The following is a 15,194-nucleotide window of genomic DNA, read 5'->3' as shown; positions in this document are numbered from 1 at the left end:
TTTATCTAATTACAATATTTTTTATATTTATATATCCATTTAACTTTACAGTTATTATATTATTTACTAACGTCTAAAAGCAAACTCCTCGGATTTCCTTAAAGCAAAACATTAAATATTTTGAAAATAGTGATCTATTAAATATCTTCTTTCATCGTTATGCAGAAATTCATTTCCTTGTTCTTGTATTATGGCATTATATAAATTAGGATCAAAATCTTCAACATCTAATGTATGTCTTAATATATTATGTAAAACAGCTGTAGCTCCTATAACTGCAAGAGTTCTTTGCACTGTTTTAAAACGTGTTCCGATAGATAAAACAGGAAAACTTCTTTTCCAAGTTCCAAAACAACGCTCTACCATAGAACGAGTTCTAATTTGTGATTCATTGTATAAATTTTCAGCATGCGTTACAGGATTTTGCAAAGGTGTCATCAAGTACGGTAAGTTTGGGTAACCAGCATCTCCTAGCAATAGAGCGTTCCCAAATTGTCCAGCTTCAAATCGCGCTTTTATTGTAGAGTGATTAAATATAGTCGAATCGTGTGCTGATCCAGGCCAACGTGCTACAAAATCTATTATTTCTAATTTAGAGTTTGCAATGACCTGTACATTTATTGAAAAAATACTTTTCCTGTTTCGGTACAGTTCAGAATCATCCCCACCTGTTTCATTAACATTGGTTAATGATAGAAAATCTCAACTTTTTTTTTGGAACAAAATATTTGACAAATGCATCTTACCATATGATTCAATTTTTACATGTGTACAATCAATAGCGCCTATAACCCTTATAAATCCTGATTTTTGGAAATTTCCTTGCTGCATCCCCAAAATTTCATTATTATTTACGGGGAATTTTATAAATTCAGAATGCATATTTGCAATAAGTGGAGAAACTCTGTGTATTATTCTCTGAGCAGATTTTTTACTGAAGCCGCAAAAATCTGCACAAGTTACCATATAACATCCAGTAGCATAAAAGCGTAAGCAGGCAAGTAATTGATTAATGGGTAATATATTAGTTGATCTGCAATAAAATAGGGTATAAATAATCTTGCTTTAAAAAATTATGTGTAGCTTTATTTTGTAAGAAGAACATTTTAGTAAACATCTTTCAAATTGAGGTTGTTGGCTATAGATAATTTTATTATAGACTATTGCATTAGTACAATAAATTAAATTAAAGAAAATATATTTTATTCCAGAATGAACTATAAGATATTTGAAAATTTATTCAGGGTAAATTTCAAGTAAACTTTAAATTAATTTACACAATGAATTAATGACATTATTATCTGTCATCCTTTACATCATACAAGTTTTACTTTGAAAGTCTAGCTATAATAGTATAATTAAAAACAAAAATATTGGATTAAACTAACCTTGTTCCATTTTGGTATATTAAACCTCCATATATTTTTCTTAGAACCATTATAAATTCATTTTTGGTAAGACGAAATCTTTCTCTAAAATCATCATTATTTAATATATCAAACCAATTCTTTTGTTGTCTAAAAGTTCGTGTTTCTTCTTTTTGAGCTTGAATATATAAGTTCACTTGTTCATCTTCCTCTTCTTCATCTTCCATCCATTCCAAAATAAACTCTGTCAGACTGTTGTTCATGATAATCTTCAAAATTAATAAGTATCAATAAAAAGAAGCAATATCAAAATTACTACTTAATGTTTCTTCTGCTTGTTAAATGTCATATACAAAAATTAATTTGTCGTGGAGAATCATATTTTTCAAAAAAAACTTCGTCATAAAATACACTGTGTAGCCAAATAAATATATATCATGTATTTAATTGACATTATAATTGTGCGAAATGTTTCTTCAAATTTACTTGTAAATATACTCCACAAATTTTTTCTTGTTTATCTATGTTCTTTAAGTTATCATTTATATTATAAAATATAAAAATTTGTAAAAATTCAATACTCTTGATAAAAATAAATTTAATGCAAATATATATAATGTTTATTATTTAAAAAATTCAATTTATATTTACAACTAAGCTTACCTTTATATCATGCAATTCAATATTAAATTTATATTTAAATTGTTGCAATTTACTTTTTCCTTCTCCTAACTGTTCCAATATTCCACAGTATTCCTTCGTTCCAACCACTCTCTAACAATTCACACCTCAGTACCGACAACTTAAACTGATGTCTCGGTGTATCTTATTTTAATTTTGTAGCGATTGTCAGCACTTCTTAATCAACAACTTAAGTTAATCAAGGCTTGTGACACCGGGCCTAATAGTTCCACACGGCAGTGATGCCAGAATCAAGCTTTTAGCAACAAACATGAAGATAAGCGCTAGCCAGCAGCAGTATAGAAAATTTAAAGGGAAGCGGTACAAACACAACTATGCCTGGAGAGCATAGGTGTGATTTGGACTTCAGGCAACATTGGCGTCAGAAGAAGAGCGACTACCGGTAACCGTGACATTTTTACGTGTCATCCGAGTGAAGTGGTGCTGCGTTTACCTAAAAACTCAAAGCAAATAAAAATGCTTTTCCTAAATTGATTTTTAATATCGATAAAATGGTCAAATGTAGCCATTAATTAATTAGATTTGGTAATAAATACAGAAAATGCGTTTTATTATAACAAATGAGTTGAGGTAAAATAAACTCAATGTTTTTATATTAATCTGTTAACAAATGCATTTTTTTATTTATTATTGAGTCCAATAAATTAATGGTTATTAAAAAAAAAATTACTTGTATTGAAAAAAAAATGAAAAAATTTTAAACTTCACCAAGACTCGAACACGAGCCCACCGAATGACAAACGGCAACCTTACCGCCTGCGCTACAGCGCTCACCTGATGTACCAAGAGCAAAACAGCCTTTTAAAGACTGACTACAATTCTTTCACTAACTCGTCATAAACGATCAAAAATTAGCTGCAATAATAAATACATTTATCTCCACAGCATTATTGCACTAAATTTATTATGTTTTTAATTTGAAGCATACATTTTACATGAAGATACGATACTTTAAGGGTGTTCATGCAATACTCTAAATACAAAACTATTCATATGCTGGTTTATCATAGTTATTCGACTACATATAACAAATATTATAATATTAATTAATTTATGATAGTTGAGCATATGAATAGTTTTGTATATAGAGTACTGAATGGTTACCCTTAAATTATCATATCTTCATGCAAAATGTATGCTTCAAATTAAAAACAATAAATTTAGTACAATAATGCTATGTAGATAAATGTATTTATTATTACAGCTAATTCTTGATCGTTTATGACGAGTTAGTGAAAGAATTGTAGTCAGTCTTTAAAAGGCTGTTTTGCTCTTGGTACATCAGGTGAGCGCTGTAGCGCAGGCGGTAAGGTTGCCGTTTGTCATGCGGTGGGCTCGTGTTCGAGTCTTGGTGAAGTTTAAAATTTTTTCATTTTTTTTTTCATTACAAGGAATTTTTTTTTTAATAACCATTAATTTATTGGACTCAATAATAAATAAAAAAATGCATTTGTTAACAGATTAATATAAAAACATTGAGTTTATTTTACCTCAACTCATTTGTTATAATAAAACGCATTTTTTGTATTTATTACCAAATCTAATTAATTAATGGCTACATTTGACCATTTTATCAAAATTAAAAATCAATTTAGGAAAAGCATTTTTATTTTATTTATTCACTTATACCATAAGTACATCAGCTGTCAGATAGATCAAAGCTGTCACTACTCCTTATTTCTTTATTACACTTTATTTTTCCGTATACTAACATTTGTCTTCGTTCACGCCGTTCACGGTGACAGGCTGTGAATATACTATATATAATTTTTGATATATTACGTTCTGCATTTAAGATGGCTACTGATGTATTTCCGCTGGCAGTATACTTTGTGCAGTCTGCATTCCTTATATCAAAATTCACTTACTATAGAGCGTAGTACTATTCAAGATGGCGGACTTGGCAACCTTGCCTCGGGACCTCGTATGAGCAATCTCCCGTTTCATCTCTGCTTATACTAGTCGCCTCTAAGCTTACTTATGACAGTTGAATTTTTAGGTTATCATGTGCCGTGTTTCAAAATTCACTGCCAGTACTACAGATACTGAAATTTATACATTTTATGTCTAGCATCTTATAGGTATGATAGTACTAATAGTACTGTCAGTGAATTTTATAATATATTAAATTTAAACAGATTACTATATTATTATAAATTTAAATTTATTTTCATTATATATTATATATTATAAACACAAGAATTATTAACTGAATTTGGTAACAGAAACATATATATATATGTATATATATATAGTATACTGTACAGCGAAAATTGACTTGCAGGCGGTATTTACAAGTTGACTTGAAGTCAACTGGTAAATGCCAACCTCAAGTCAACTTTCAATAGTTGACATAGAATTTTACTAGAAGAGTCGACTTACAGTCGACAATTACAAGTTGATTTGAGGTTGACTAATAAAAGGCGACTTTCAGTCAACTTTTAGTTAAGTGTGCTGTTAGGGTAACCTTGCAAAAAGTGCTTTATTAAATATACTAAATTGTATCTTTAGATTGAAATTTGAATGAAGTACCTGAAAACTAATAAAGTATATATACATATATATATATATATATATATACATATATATTGTAACCAGTGATGATAGAAAGCGGGTATTCGTTCCCCCCCCCCCCCCCCCCCCCCCAATGCAACCATAGGCTCACTAAGACTCCCAAAGCCTTCTGGAAATTCTGGCATGCGTGAGACATCCCCACGCGTGTCCCTTCTCGCTGATCACATATACCATCACAGCGATGCATACGTGTCTCGGCTTCCGTCGCTTGACTTCGGCTATTTTCGTTGAACGTAAGTACGAAAGAAAGCGGTATACTTTTCTCGGACCTCTCTTTCTCGCGCTCGATCTTCGTTCGTTTAGCCAACGAGCAAAGCCGTGCTAGCCGAATCAAATTAAGAAATGTCTTTTCTGGCAGCTATGATAAAAAAGCTGGCTACGTTGAATGAATATTAAAATAATATTTATAAGCAGCCATTAACTTATTAGATTTTATAATAAATAAGGAAATGCGATGATTTTACGTAACATTAATCAATTTTGTTGAGACTTATATATTACGTATTATTGTTAAAAATATTTCATTTTCTTAATTTATTATTTAATCTAGTAGATTAATGGTAATAAACAAAAAATCATTATGAAAACAAAATTTAAAAAAATTGCACGAGTCTTCGGGAATCGAACCCGAGCCCGCGATAACAGCAGGCAGTCACCTTACCATCTACGCTATGGCACTTTTTTGGCAGCTTAGAAGCAAAATCGCAAGTCGCTTATTAAAGCGATGGAACCTTTCTCTATTAAGTTTAATTTCCAGAAGAAAATATTAATTATAATCTTATATTTATTTACTTCGTATGTCTTTTAATAATAAAACAAAATATTTTTTTTACATATTTCTAAACATTAATGACTTTAATTGCTGTAGCTTCAAAAAGTGACTCTAACATTGCGGAGAACATTTTTGAAAGCTGCAGAGTTAAAAATAAGTAACCCAAGAATCGTATTTGGTATTTAATATGTCATTCCTATTGGAATCTATTTAATTTAAAATACCTCATAAATAGAAAAACGATTAATCGTTCTTAACAAGTAAAAGCACGTGGCTGACAGAGATTAAGTCCATATTTATAATAGATATAATATGAAAATAGACAAATAAATAAATCAATTGTGATCGATTTTCTGCATTTTCAAATAATAGTGTCGCATAATTAAAAGAGGTAGTGCAAAAGTGGATGAGCTAGTCTAAAGGATCGATATCGCAATTTTCGCAAATCATCGAATAGTTCCTCCCGATCTTTCTCCATTAATTTTTACAATTTCTGAGAAATAAGCATATCTACGTGTAGCCCTAAATGTCTACTTTCTACGATGTCTAAACAACTTTTTTCGATAAAAGCAATTTTTCCGGCTCAAAAAGGCACTTCACGCGCCGTGTACCCGCACCTTAATGTTCGTACGGAAGGAAAAATTCAAAATTAGCAAACGATGCTTATTTCTCAGAAATTGTAAAAATTAAAGGAGAAAGATTGGGAGGAACTATTCGATGACTTGCCAAAATTGCGATATCGATCCTTTAGACTAGCTCATCCACTTTTGCACTAACTCTTTTAATTATGCGATACTATTATTTGAAAATGTAAAAAATCGATCACAATTTATTTATTTATTTTCATATATTATCTATTATAAATATGGACTTAATCTCTGTCAGCCACGTGCTTTTACTTGTTAAGAACGATTAATCGTTTTTCTATTTATGAGGTATTTTAAATTAAATAGATTCCAATAGGAATGACATATTAAATACCAAATACGATTCTTGGGTTACTTATTTTTAACTCTGCAGCTTTCAAAAATGTTCTCCGCAATGTTAGAGTCACTTTTTGAAGCTACAGCAATTAAAGTCATTAATGTTTAGAAATATGTAAAAAAAATATTTTGTTTTATTATTAAAAGACATACGAAGTAAATAAATATAAGATTATAATTAATATTTTCTTCTGGAAATTAAACTTAATAGAGAAAGGTTCCATCGCTTTAATAAGCGACTTGCGATTTTGCTTCTAAGCTGCCAAAAAAGTGCCATAGCGTAGATGGTAAGGTGACTGCCTGCTGTTATCGCGGGCTCGGGTTCGATTCCCGAAGACTCGTGCAATTTTTTTAAATTTTGTTTTCATAATGATTTTTTGTTTATTACCATTAATCTACTAGATTAAATAATAAATTAAGAAAATGAAATATTTTTAACAATAATACGTAATATATAAGTCTCAACAAAATTGATTAATGTTACGTAAAATCATCGCATTTCCTTATTTATTATAAAATCTAATAAGTTAATGGCTGCTTATAAATATTATTTTAATATTCATTCAACGTAGCCAGCTTTTTTATCATAGCTGCCAGAAAAGACATTTCTTAATTTGATTCGGCTAGCACGGCTTTGCTCGTTGGCTAAACGAACGAAGATCGAGCGCGAGAAAGAGAGGTCCGAGAAAAGTATACCGCTTTCTTTCGTACTTACGTTCAACGAAAATAGCCGAAGTCAAGCGACGGAAGCCGAGACACGTATGCATCGCTGTGATGATGTGATCAGCGAGAAGGGGCACGAGTGGGGATGTCTCACGCATGCCAGAATTTCCAGAAGGCTTTCGGAGTCGTAGTGAGCCTATGGTTGCATAGTGGGGGGACGAATACCCGCTTTCTATCATCACTGATTGTAACGGGCGGAAATTAAAACTCGCCCAATAGTAAATAAAAACACTATTTTATTTCATAAAAGAAATCACACACGAATAATAGAAATTATCGGGTCACCCTGCCAGGATTCAAGCTCATTTATCATACAAATTAGTCACTTTGCTCTACACATCATACACACGATATACTAAGAAAATGGTGGAAAGAATAAGAAAAGGAATTACGGAAAAGGGGGATCGAGTTAGGGTGTGGGCGTAACGGGGTAAAACGTCGGGGGAAGGTAGGGAGGTAGGGAATTAAGGAATACCGGCAGCACTTCCAGTAGTCCTATTCTTCAAAACGAGTTCGGGGTTGAATCATTACAATTTCCCGACTCGGTTGGTGTGGAAAGTATCCTTACAAAAAATGCTTAGAGGCAGCACAGCAGAACGCACGGCAGCGATGTCTAAAGCGCGACAAGACGTGGTCCTTTTTCCGAATCTTCCTCTCTGGTATCCAGTTCCGTCCTTTCCTTATTTGTATCAAGTTCAACTATTAATTTGATTGATGGCTGACAGGAGTGTGATCCTGAACATCCAATCAATAGTCAGGATCGATTCGTATTCCAATCCATTCCTTTATTCGGTACGAAACTGGGTTGGTAGCACTGCTTGGAGGTGGTGTGGTAGCTCCGCATAGGTTGGCGCGGTGTTTGAATCCGTCGACTACTGCTAGGGCTGGTGGGAGAAGGCTGCGCGGAACGTTGAAATGCAGGGACGGAACGGGAGAAGGGGAAACTATGTACAGCAGGGACAGAACGTAGGGGAAGGGGAGAGAAGATAACATCCATACGATCATTTTCACCATTTACTCTTCTTCCGTGTGCGGCTATTACAAACTCTTATTTTAGAGAACTACAGAACCGACACACGGGAGATTGTTCGCTCTCATACTCTATGTACAATGACCGGCAGAAATGGCGTCCCTTGATGCGTTTAGGAACTGCGTTTTAGGATCCTTCACTGTATACTCTATTCTGCTAGGCGGAGATAGGGGAATGGAACGCGATAACTATAGCAGTTAGTTTATCTCGCTCTAAATGCGTGAGTGCGAGAGAGAGAGCTTTATACGGCATAGCAGGGCAAGCCAGGCGTCCCAAGGCTTATTTCTATCTGTGCCATTGCCTATGGCTATCTCTCTCGCTCGGTAAGAATCATTCGTCCGTCCTTGTTTAGGTCAGTTCTACGCCAATGGATACTCTCTAAAGAAGATTTTCTCAGGCGACACCATTGAAGACTGCGATTACAGCGGGGATTTTAAAATACTGTGCACCTGTCACTGTCAAACGTCAGTATGAAAGATTATTGTCGCTTACAGCGTTTGGTGCAATTAACATTATAAGTCTGGATTATTATGTGATATTCTGTAATGCACAAAAACAAATGCCGAAGAAGCGAGCTCCTGCTCATATGGATTAGATTACAAAAAAAGCATAAATATAACATTGTATATTTTAAGGTTTGCAAAGATATGTTTGGAGGCAGTAGCAATGCTTCCAAATAATTAACCAAAAGTAAAGATAATAATGCTTTTAAAACGAAAAAAAAATATCTCCCGCGGGACTCGAACCACCGACAAAAGCGCTTTAACTAATCTTCGAGGCAAGCGACCTAGCCATTGAGCCACGAACTCTTCATGACCATTGATCAAGATTTCTTCAATGTAAATGATATTTTAAACTGAAGGATATTGAGATATATTATTTTCAATGTGTAACGATTATAAATATATTTCTCTAATAATAATTAGTTAAGTGTGCGCGTTTAGGATATTATTCTATACATGTTAAAATTTAAAAGAAATGACTCTTCTTAGTCTGATTAATAAACGAGTGAATTTTATTAATTAAAATTATGTTATATTTACAAGAAAAGTTACATAAGTGGAAACCAGTATATTCTTATATTTAAATGAGTTTCTTCTATAATGCCAATAACTTATTGGTTTAAAAAATTAAAAGTAAATTAACATATGTATATATATATATATGTGCATTACAGAATATCACATAATAATCCAGACTTATAATGTTAATTGCACCAAACGCTGTAAGCGACAATAATCTTTCATACTGACGTTTGACAGTGACAGGTGCACAGTATTTTAAAATCCCCGCTGTAATCGCAGTCTTCAATGGTGTCGCCTGAGAAAATCTTCTTTAGAGAGTATCCATTGGCGTAGAACTGACCTAAACAAGGACGGACGAATGATTCTTACCGAGCGAGAGAGATAGCCATAGGCAATGGCACAGATAGAAATTAGCCTCGGGACGCCTGGCTTGCCCTGCTATGCCGTATAAAGCTCCCTCTCTCGCACTCACGCATTTAGAGTGAGATAAACTAACTACTATAGTTATCGCGTTCCATTCCCCTATCTCCGCCTAGCAGAATAGAGTATACAGTGAAGGATCCTAAAATGCGGTTCCTAAACGCATCAAGGGACGCCATTTCTGCCGGTCATTGTACATAAAAGGGGCATCAATATTGACAACGGTGGGCCGAGCGCGACCTCACCGTCTTGTTGTCACGCTGCGCCGTGTCGTGCTATACCGCCGCGCTCCGTACACAACTTAACTAAGTCGGAAATAATAAACGAATATTTCGACGGGGGGGGGGGTGGGGGGGGGGGGGAAGTAGGGTACACCAGGCTATGCGGATGGGCAACGAGAAAGAAATAAGCTTCGTAACGTCGTACCACGTTACAACTCCCCCCCCCCCCCCACGTAGTCTGGGCCAGGGGAGAAAGAAAAGAACGCTGAGAGAACACCTCTCGAGGTTTCTCTCTAATATTTCGACTGGCAGGGCGATCCGGGGTTCTTAATTACTAAGTTAATTTACACTATGATACAAGGGGGAGATGGCATTGCCAGTAAACTTAATATAAATGATCTTCCTCGATCTTTCACCAGGCCAAATTCAGTACAATCCAAAAAGGGGCGTTTGCCCAAATAAGCTGCTATACAATGCAACGGAAAATAATTAGGCCATTTGCTCGGCTCTCTAATAAATCTTTGTCTTAACCACTAACCTCCTTTCAGAACATTATAATGAGTGATCTTAATCTACTTTGCCCTGGATTCCCCAGACCAATCGTATATTGCCCAAAGAGCATGCTCAAGATGCGAAAATTGAATACTCGAGTGACAGTGCGCTAGAGGAGCAATCTATCCCGCGATAGTCCCTATTCGTCGTCCTCCGCCTTGTCCTTCTGAGGCATTCAGTGTTCACAATATAAACACACAAAAAAAATAAAGAGAGCATTCTATTTTAGAGCTTACGTACCTTGACTGCATAGGTGGTGGTGAGTCATCTCCAGGTCCTTGGGGTGGGCTCGGGACGGAAAAGAGGAGAACGGTCGAGGCAGCCCATCTCCCAACAGGAGGCTCGGCATCCTCGACCATTCCCGCTCTCGACAAGTAGAACATAGATCAAACGGAAAAGTTACGCGATGACGAGACGACAACACGATTTGAATGCGGAACGGACGCTACTATATACGGGGCAGAACGTTACTAAAGTGGGGGGCGAAACGGGGCATCTAATAATGGGACGGAACGGGTTAATGAAGGGTCTACTTAGGGTGTATGGGAGGATATATGGTGGTGCCCCTCTCTTCCTGGGCCAACCACTCTCTCCGACAGCTCGGGCACTTCGCGGCAGTTACCCCCCTCCAGCCGCACTTGAAGCAGTACCGGCTCCCGCGGGGCAGGGGGCAATTGCGATGCAAATGCCCCTCCTCCTCACAGGACCAGCATGTCCGCGTATCTTTGCGCCGGGAACGGGGGGACACCAGCTCGGAAATCCGGCTGCCGGAAGGAGACCCAGACAGGAGAGTCGGCCTTGTTGGTGGTGGCGACGGGGTCCGGGTAGCTTGGGCATAGGTGGGTGAGGGGGACGATGGGATTGGAGAATTTACGGGGGAAGAAGAAGGGCGAAGAATGGGGAAATTGGGAGGAGGGGTGGCGGTGAAGGACATGAGGGGGCGGATGAGGAGGTTGGAGGCAGGAGGAGTAGGAGGGGATGAAACGGGGAGATTGGGGATGGGCAGTTTGGGAAGGAAAGTTGGGGAAGAGGGAATGGGACGGACGTCACTCCACTGCCGTCGGTGTGGAGGACGGTGGGAACAGAGGCGTTGAGAGGAGGCAGGGGACGCGGGAATGGACTGGGGAACAAAGGGAGTGGGTTTAGGGAAAGGAAGGACGGGAAAGGGAGTGGGTGAGATACGGGCGGAACTTGAGGAGGAAGAGGGAGGCAGGGGGTGGAAAGCGGGGATAGGGATTTAGGCTGGGGCTCGGGCGATTCGGAACGAGGGACAGGGTCTGCGGATATGGGACGGAAGGAGGCGGAATGGGAGGATTCGGGACGGGGCGAGACGGGACGGGGAATGCGGGACGGAACACGGGGCAGAAGAGATGCCGGCTCTCTTAGCGGCTCGCGGAAGACGAGGCCGGCGGCCTTCGCTGCCTCGATCCACATCCGCCAGATGACCAGGGTCGGGGCCGTCGTCGTTGGGCTGGATCGGGAGGGAGAGGGGCTGCGGGAGGGGGAGGGAATGTGAGATGGGGAGGTTGGGGGAGTCAGAGAGCGGGAGTGGCTCGGGGACCCCTGTCCCTGCCGGTCGACGGGACTGATCCGGCCGGTTCTCCTCCGAGGCCCTGCTCGGTGATGGGGCAGCATCCTCCTATAATGGGGCAGAAACCTCTTGATTAGAGGGTGGCATCTCGTTATCGGTAACGAATTTCTTAAGATCCTTGACATGAACGCGTTCTACGATCGTACCATTTTCCGCACGCAAACGATATACTACGGGAGAAACTTCTCTATCCACGATATAGGGTTCGACAAATTTAGGAGCCAGTTTAGCCGTGAAACCTTGACTCCCAGAAGACAGTACATAATATTGGCGTAGCACTTGGTCTCCTTCCTGGAAAGTTATAGAACGTCGGCCCTTATTATACTCACGAGCTTGTTTCATGGTGGCTTGCCCCAAATGTTTTCGTACTAGATCGTGGACATGTTCCAATCGGGTAATTTTTTCGGCCCAGATAGTTGGTTCGCTGGGTTCGATGTCCATGGATCTTTCCTCTTTACGCAAATTCGAGATAGGGACGGGATTTCTACCATTATTCAAGAAAGCCGGGGAGAATTGGGTGGAACTCTGTACGGAGGTGTTAACAGCAAATTGCAACTCCTCCAGTCTTTGATCCCAGTCACGATGGTCCTTTTCGACATACATGGCGATCATTGTTTTAAGAGTTCGGTTGACTCTTTCCACGGGATTTGCTTGGGCGTGATAGGGAGGGGTAGTTATTTGGGTGATATGGTAGGCTTGGGTCATGGCTCTAATTTCTCGGTTAACGAATTCCGTTCCATTATCAGTCAAAAGATACGTAGGACAACCCCAGCGATGGACGACTAATGAAGAAAACGCATTGGCAATGAATTTTCTGTCCGCTTTCTTTAGAGCTTTTAATTCCACATATTTCTTGAAGTAGTCCTGCATTACGAGGAGATACTTTTTCTGGGTCTTGCTCGGTGGTATAGGTCCCATAATATCTGCAGCGACTAGAGTCCAGGGACCCTATTCTTGAAACTGTTCGTAATGTTACGTATGCGCATGATTCGAACGATGGAAATGCGCATACGTTTCTAAAACGGTATTCTTGAGCAGTATTCGCAAGTGGAAACGTATAATCTTTCCATTGCACTGATTTACGTTTGGCAACGTAGGAAGACGTATGTACTTTTCAAAAAAATTGACTTTCTTCCCTGATCAGCTTGACCAGTCGGCAAAGGAATGTGGAACCTGTAAAACGTTATATTTTGAAGAATATTTGGTTTCCAATCCTTTAATAAAACTAAGATAGATGTGGATGAAAAGGTATTGTATTTCATTCAATTAATTAATATTATATCAAATAAACAGTCAATTGAACTCTCGAAAACCGTTAAGAATGGAAGTTGAGCCTTGAGAGTTAATCACAGGTTATCCATGTGTCTTAATTATAGTATCATTTAATTAAGCAATAATACAACTTAATTAAATGATACAATAATTAAGACACAGATAACCTGTGATTGCCTCAAGGCCCAACTTCCATTTTTAAAGGTTTTCTTATATAAAATAATTAAAATTATTTTTAGAATTAAGCAAAATTGTACAATATTTTAATAACGTAAACACACAAAATCTTTATTGTCTTAATACAGAATTTGTTTCTTAATCATAATTTGATGTAAAAATACAGGTTAGAATTTTGTAAAATAATGTAAACGTTTTTGAAAATTGTATTAACTGGACCTTATTTTTATCAATATTATTGATGAATGTTATTCTATATTTTAGTTGGATGGTGTACAAAAAAGAAAAAGATGTGCCAACATCACAAACGAAGAAAGAACATTATTGATTGAGTATTTAAAAAAGCACCCGCAATTACTAAAAGGAAAATTTACATCATCTTACACTCTAAAAGACGCTATATCTTTATGGACAGAAATTACTGGAATTTTAAATGCAGTTAATGGCGCTAAGAAAGATTGGAAAGGTTGGCGTAAGGTAATTATATCTTTATATTTATAAAACTGTAATGTATATTAAATAGTTCTTATTCATGAGAAAACTTTAAATAATTTGTATAATTAGTGTCATAGTAGTAATCTTTTAATATAATATTAATTTAAAATAATATTTTAATCTGAATAAAAATATATTTGTAGTGCTGGCATGATTTACAATCACGAAGTAAAATAAAACAAAGCGAAATAAAACAATCTATGGCAGCAACGGGAGGTGGTAAAGCAATTGAAACGTTAACACCACAAGAAGAACAGATTATTGATGTCATGTGTTCTACCAGTATTTACGGTCATCCTGATATAGGAGAATCTGTTGTAAATATAGTGGAAGAATCAGAAGTAAGATTTAACACATAGATTAATGTTGTATATATTATATTTCTAATTATTTATATTTATTACTAATGTAGGATGGGTAGCAAATATATATACATATAATACATTACAGATATGAAATTACGTTATATTTTAATTGTAACTAAAATAGAAGAACTTTATATATGTATATTATGTATGTATATGGCCATGTATATATGCTAATATATTTTATGGAAGTAATCATTAACATAATTACTATTGAAGATGGTTTATATTGACGTTACAGAATGAGTCAATGGAAGTCGAATATCTGCAGGAATATGAGGAAGATGTTGTCTCTATTGCAAATTCCGATGATGCGCAGAATAAACCAACTTCTAAAAAATTTTTATACGGAAAGGAGAATATAATAAGAAAGCAAAACACCAATATAAATGCAAATGAATCTTCTTGTATAAGTAATGAACTTAAGAATAACGGAATGACATCAAATGCTATTTATTGCGAACAGGGCAAAACTGAGAAGAAAAAAAATATTAGTAAAAAGGCATTACAAAATACACTTGAAGTATCAACAAATTTGAACAATATTTATGAAAACACATATGAACTAAAAAAGAAATATTATGAAGAAAGATTAAAATATATGAAAAGATCTGTAGAAGCCAAAGAAAAAATGGCTATAAGTGTAGAGAATTGCAAAATATCCTAATGGCCATTCTACACTAGGGAATAATCCGAGTGACAGTTTTATTACATAAGATTCTTATATAAAAGAATGTGTTTACATTGGTCACTTGGATGAACCATTAGTAGGATTATCCTCTGATGTAGAACACCCATAACAGATATATATTATTCTCCACAGCATAATAACCGTGAAAAGGTGTAATTATAAAAACTTGAAGTACGCTTTCTATGTTTGTGATATATCGCTGTGATATTCTTATAACGGTCTGCTAGACTATTC

General features: G+C 36.5%; 2 protein-coding genes across 2 annotated transcripts; one reads left to right on the top strand and one right to left on the bottom strand.

Annotated features, from left to right (window-relative positions):
• Positions 1-111: 111 nt before the first annotated feature.
• LOC136784237 (putative nuclease HARBI1) lies at positions 112-10,728 on the bottom strand. The gene is made up of 4 exons (XM_066744792.1): positions 10,610-10,728; positions 1,389-1,619; positions 747-1,033; positions 112-668 (listed from the first exon to the last, which is right to left on the bottom strand). The coding sequence occupies exons 1-4, from the start codon at positions 10,726-10,728 to the stop codon at positions 112-114; spliced, it is 1,194 nt and encodes a 397-aa protein (XP_066600889.1).
• Positions 10,729-13,281: 2,553 nt separating this feature from the next.
• On the top strand, positions 13,282-14,936 carry LOC136784221 (uncharacterized). The gene is made up of 4 exons (XM_066744772.1): positions 13,282-13,287; positions 13,674-13,886; positions 14,048-14,245; positions 14,511-14,936. Exons 1-4 carry the CDS (start codon positions 13,282-13,284, stop codon positions 14,934-14,936), a joined length of 843 nt encoding a protein of 280 aa, XP_066600869.1.
• Positions 14,937-15,194: the final 258 nt, after the last annotated feature.

This window comes from Prorops nasuta, unplaced genomic scaffold (genome assembly GCF_024137725.1).
Source record: "Prorops nasuta isolate Cenicafe-Biocafe unplaced genomic scaffold, Cenicafe_Pnas_1.2 PNAS00003, whole genome shotgun sequence".
NCBI lineage: Eukaryota > Metazoa > Arthropoda > Insecta > Hymenoptera > Bethylidae > Prorops > Prorops nasuta.
Note: the sequence above shows the minus strand (reverse complement) of the source record. Positions and strands in the feature narration are given on the sequence as shown.

Coding starts and splice junctions, on each gene's coding strand:
- LOC136784237 (XM_066744792.1), bottom strand. CDS start 10,728: ATGGTCGAGGATGCCGAGCCTCCTGTTGGGAGATGGGCTGCCTCGACC. Junction 1,034..1,388: donor ATATACCAAAATGGAACAAG/GTTAGTTTAATC, acceptor ATTTTATTGCAG/ATCAACTAATATATTACCCA. Junction 669..746: donor TGTAAAAATTGAATCATATG/GTAAGATGCATT, acceptor TTAATGAAACAG/GTGGGGATGATTCTGAACTG.
- LOC136784221 (XM_066744772.1), top strand. Junction 13,887..14,047: donor ATTGGAAAGGTTGGCGTAAG/GTAATTATATCT, acceptor ATATATTTGTAG/TGCTGGCATGATTTACAATC. Junction 14,246..14,510: donor ATATAGTGGAAGAATCAGAA/GTAAGATTTAAC, acceptor TTGACGTTACAG/AATGAGTCAATGGAAGTCGA.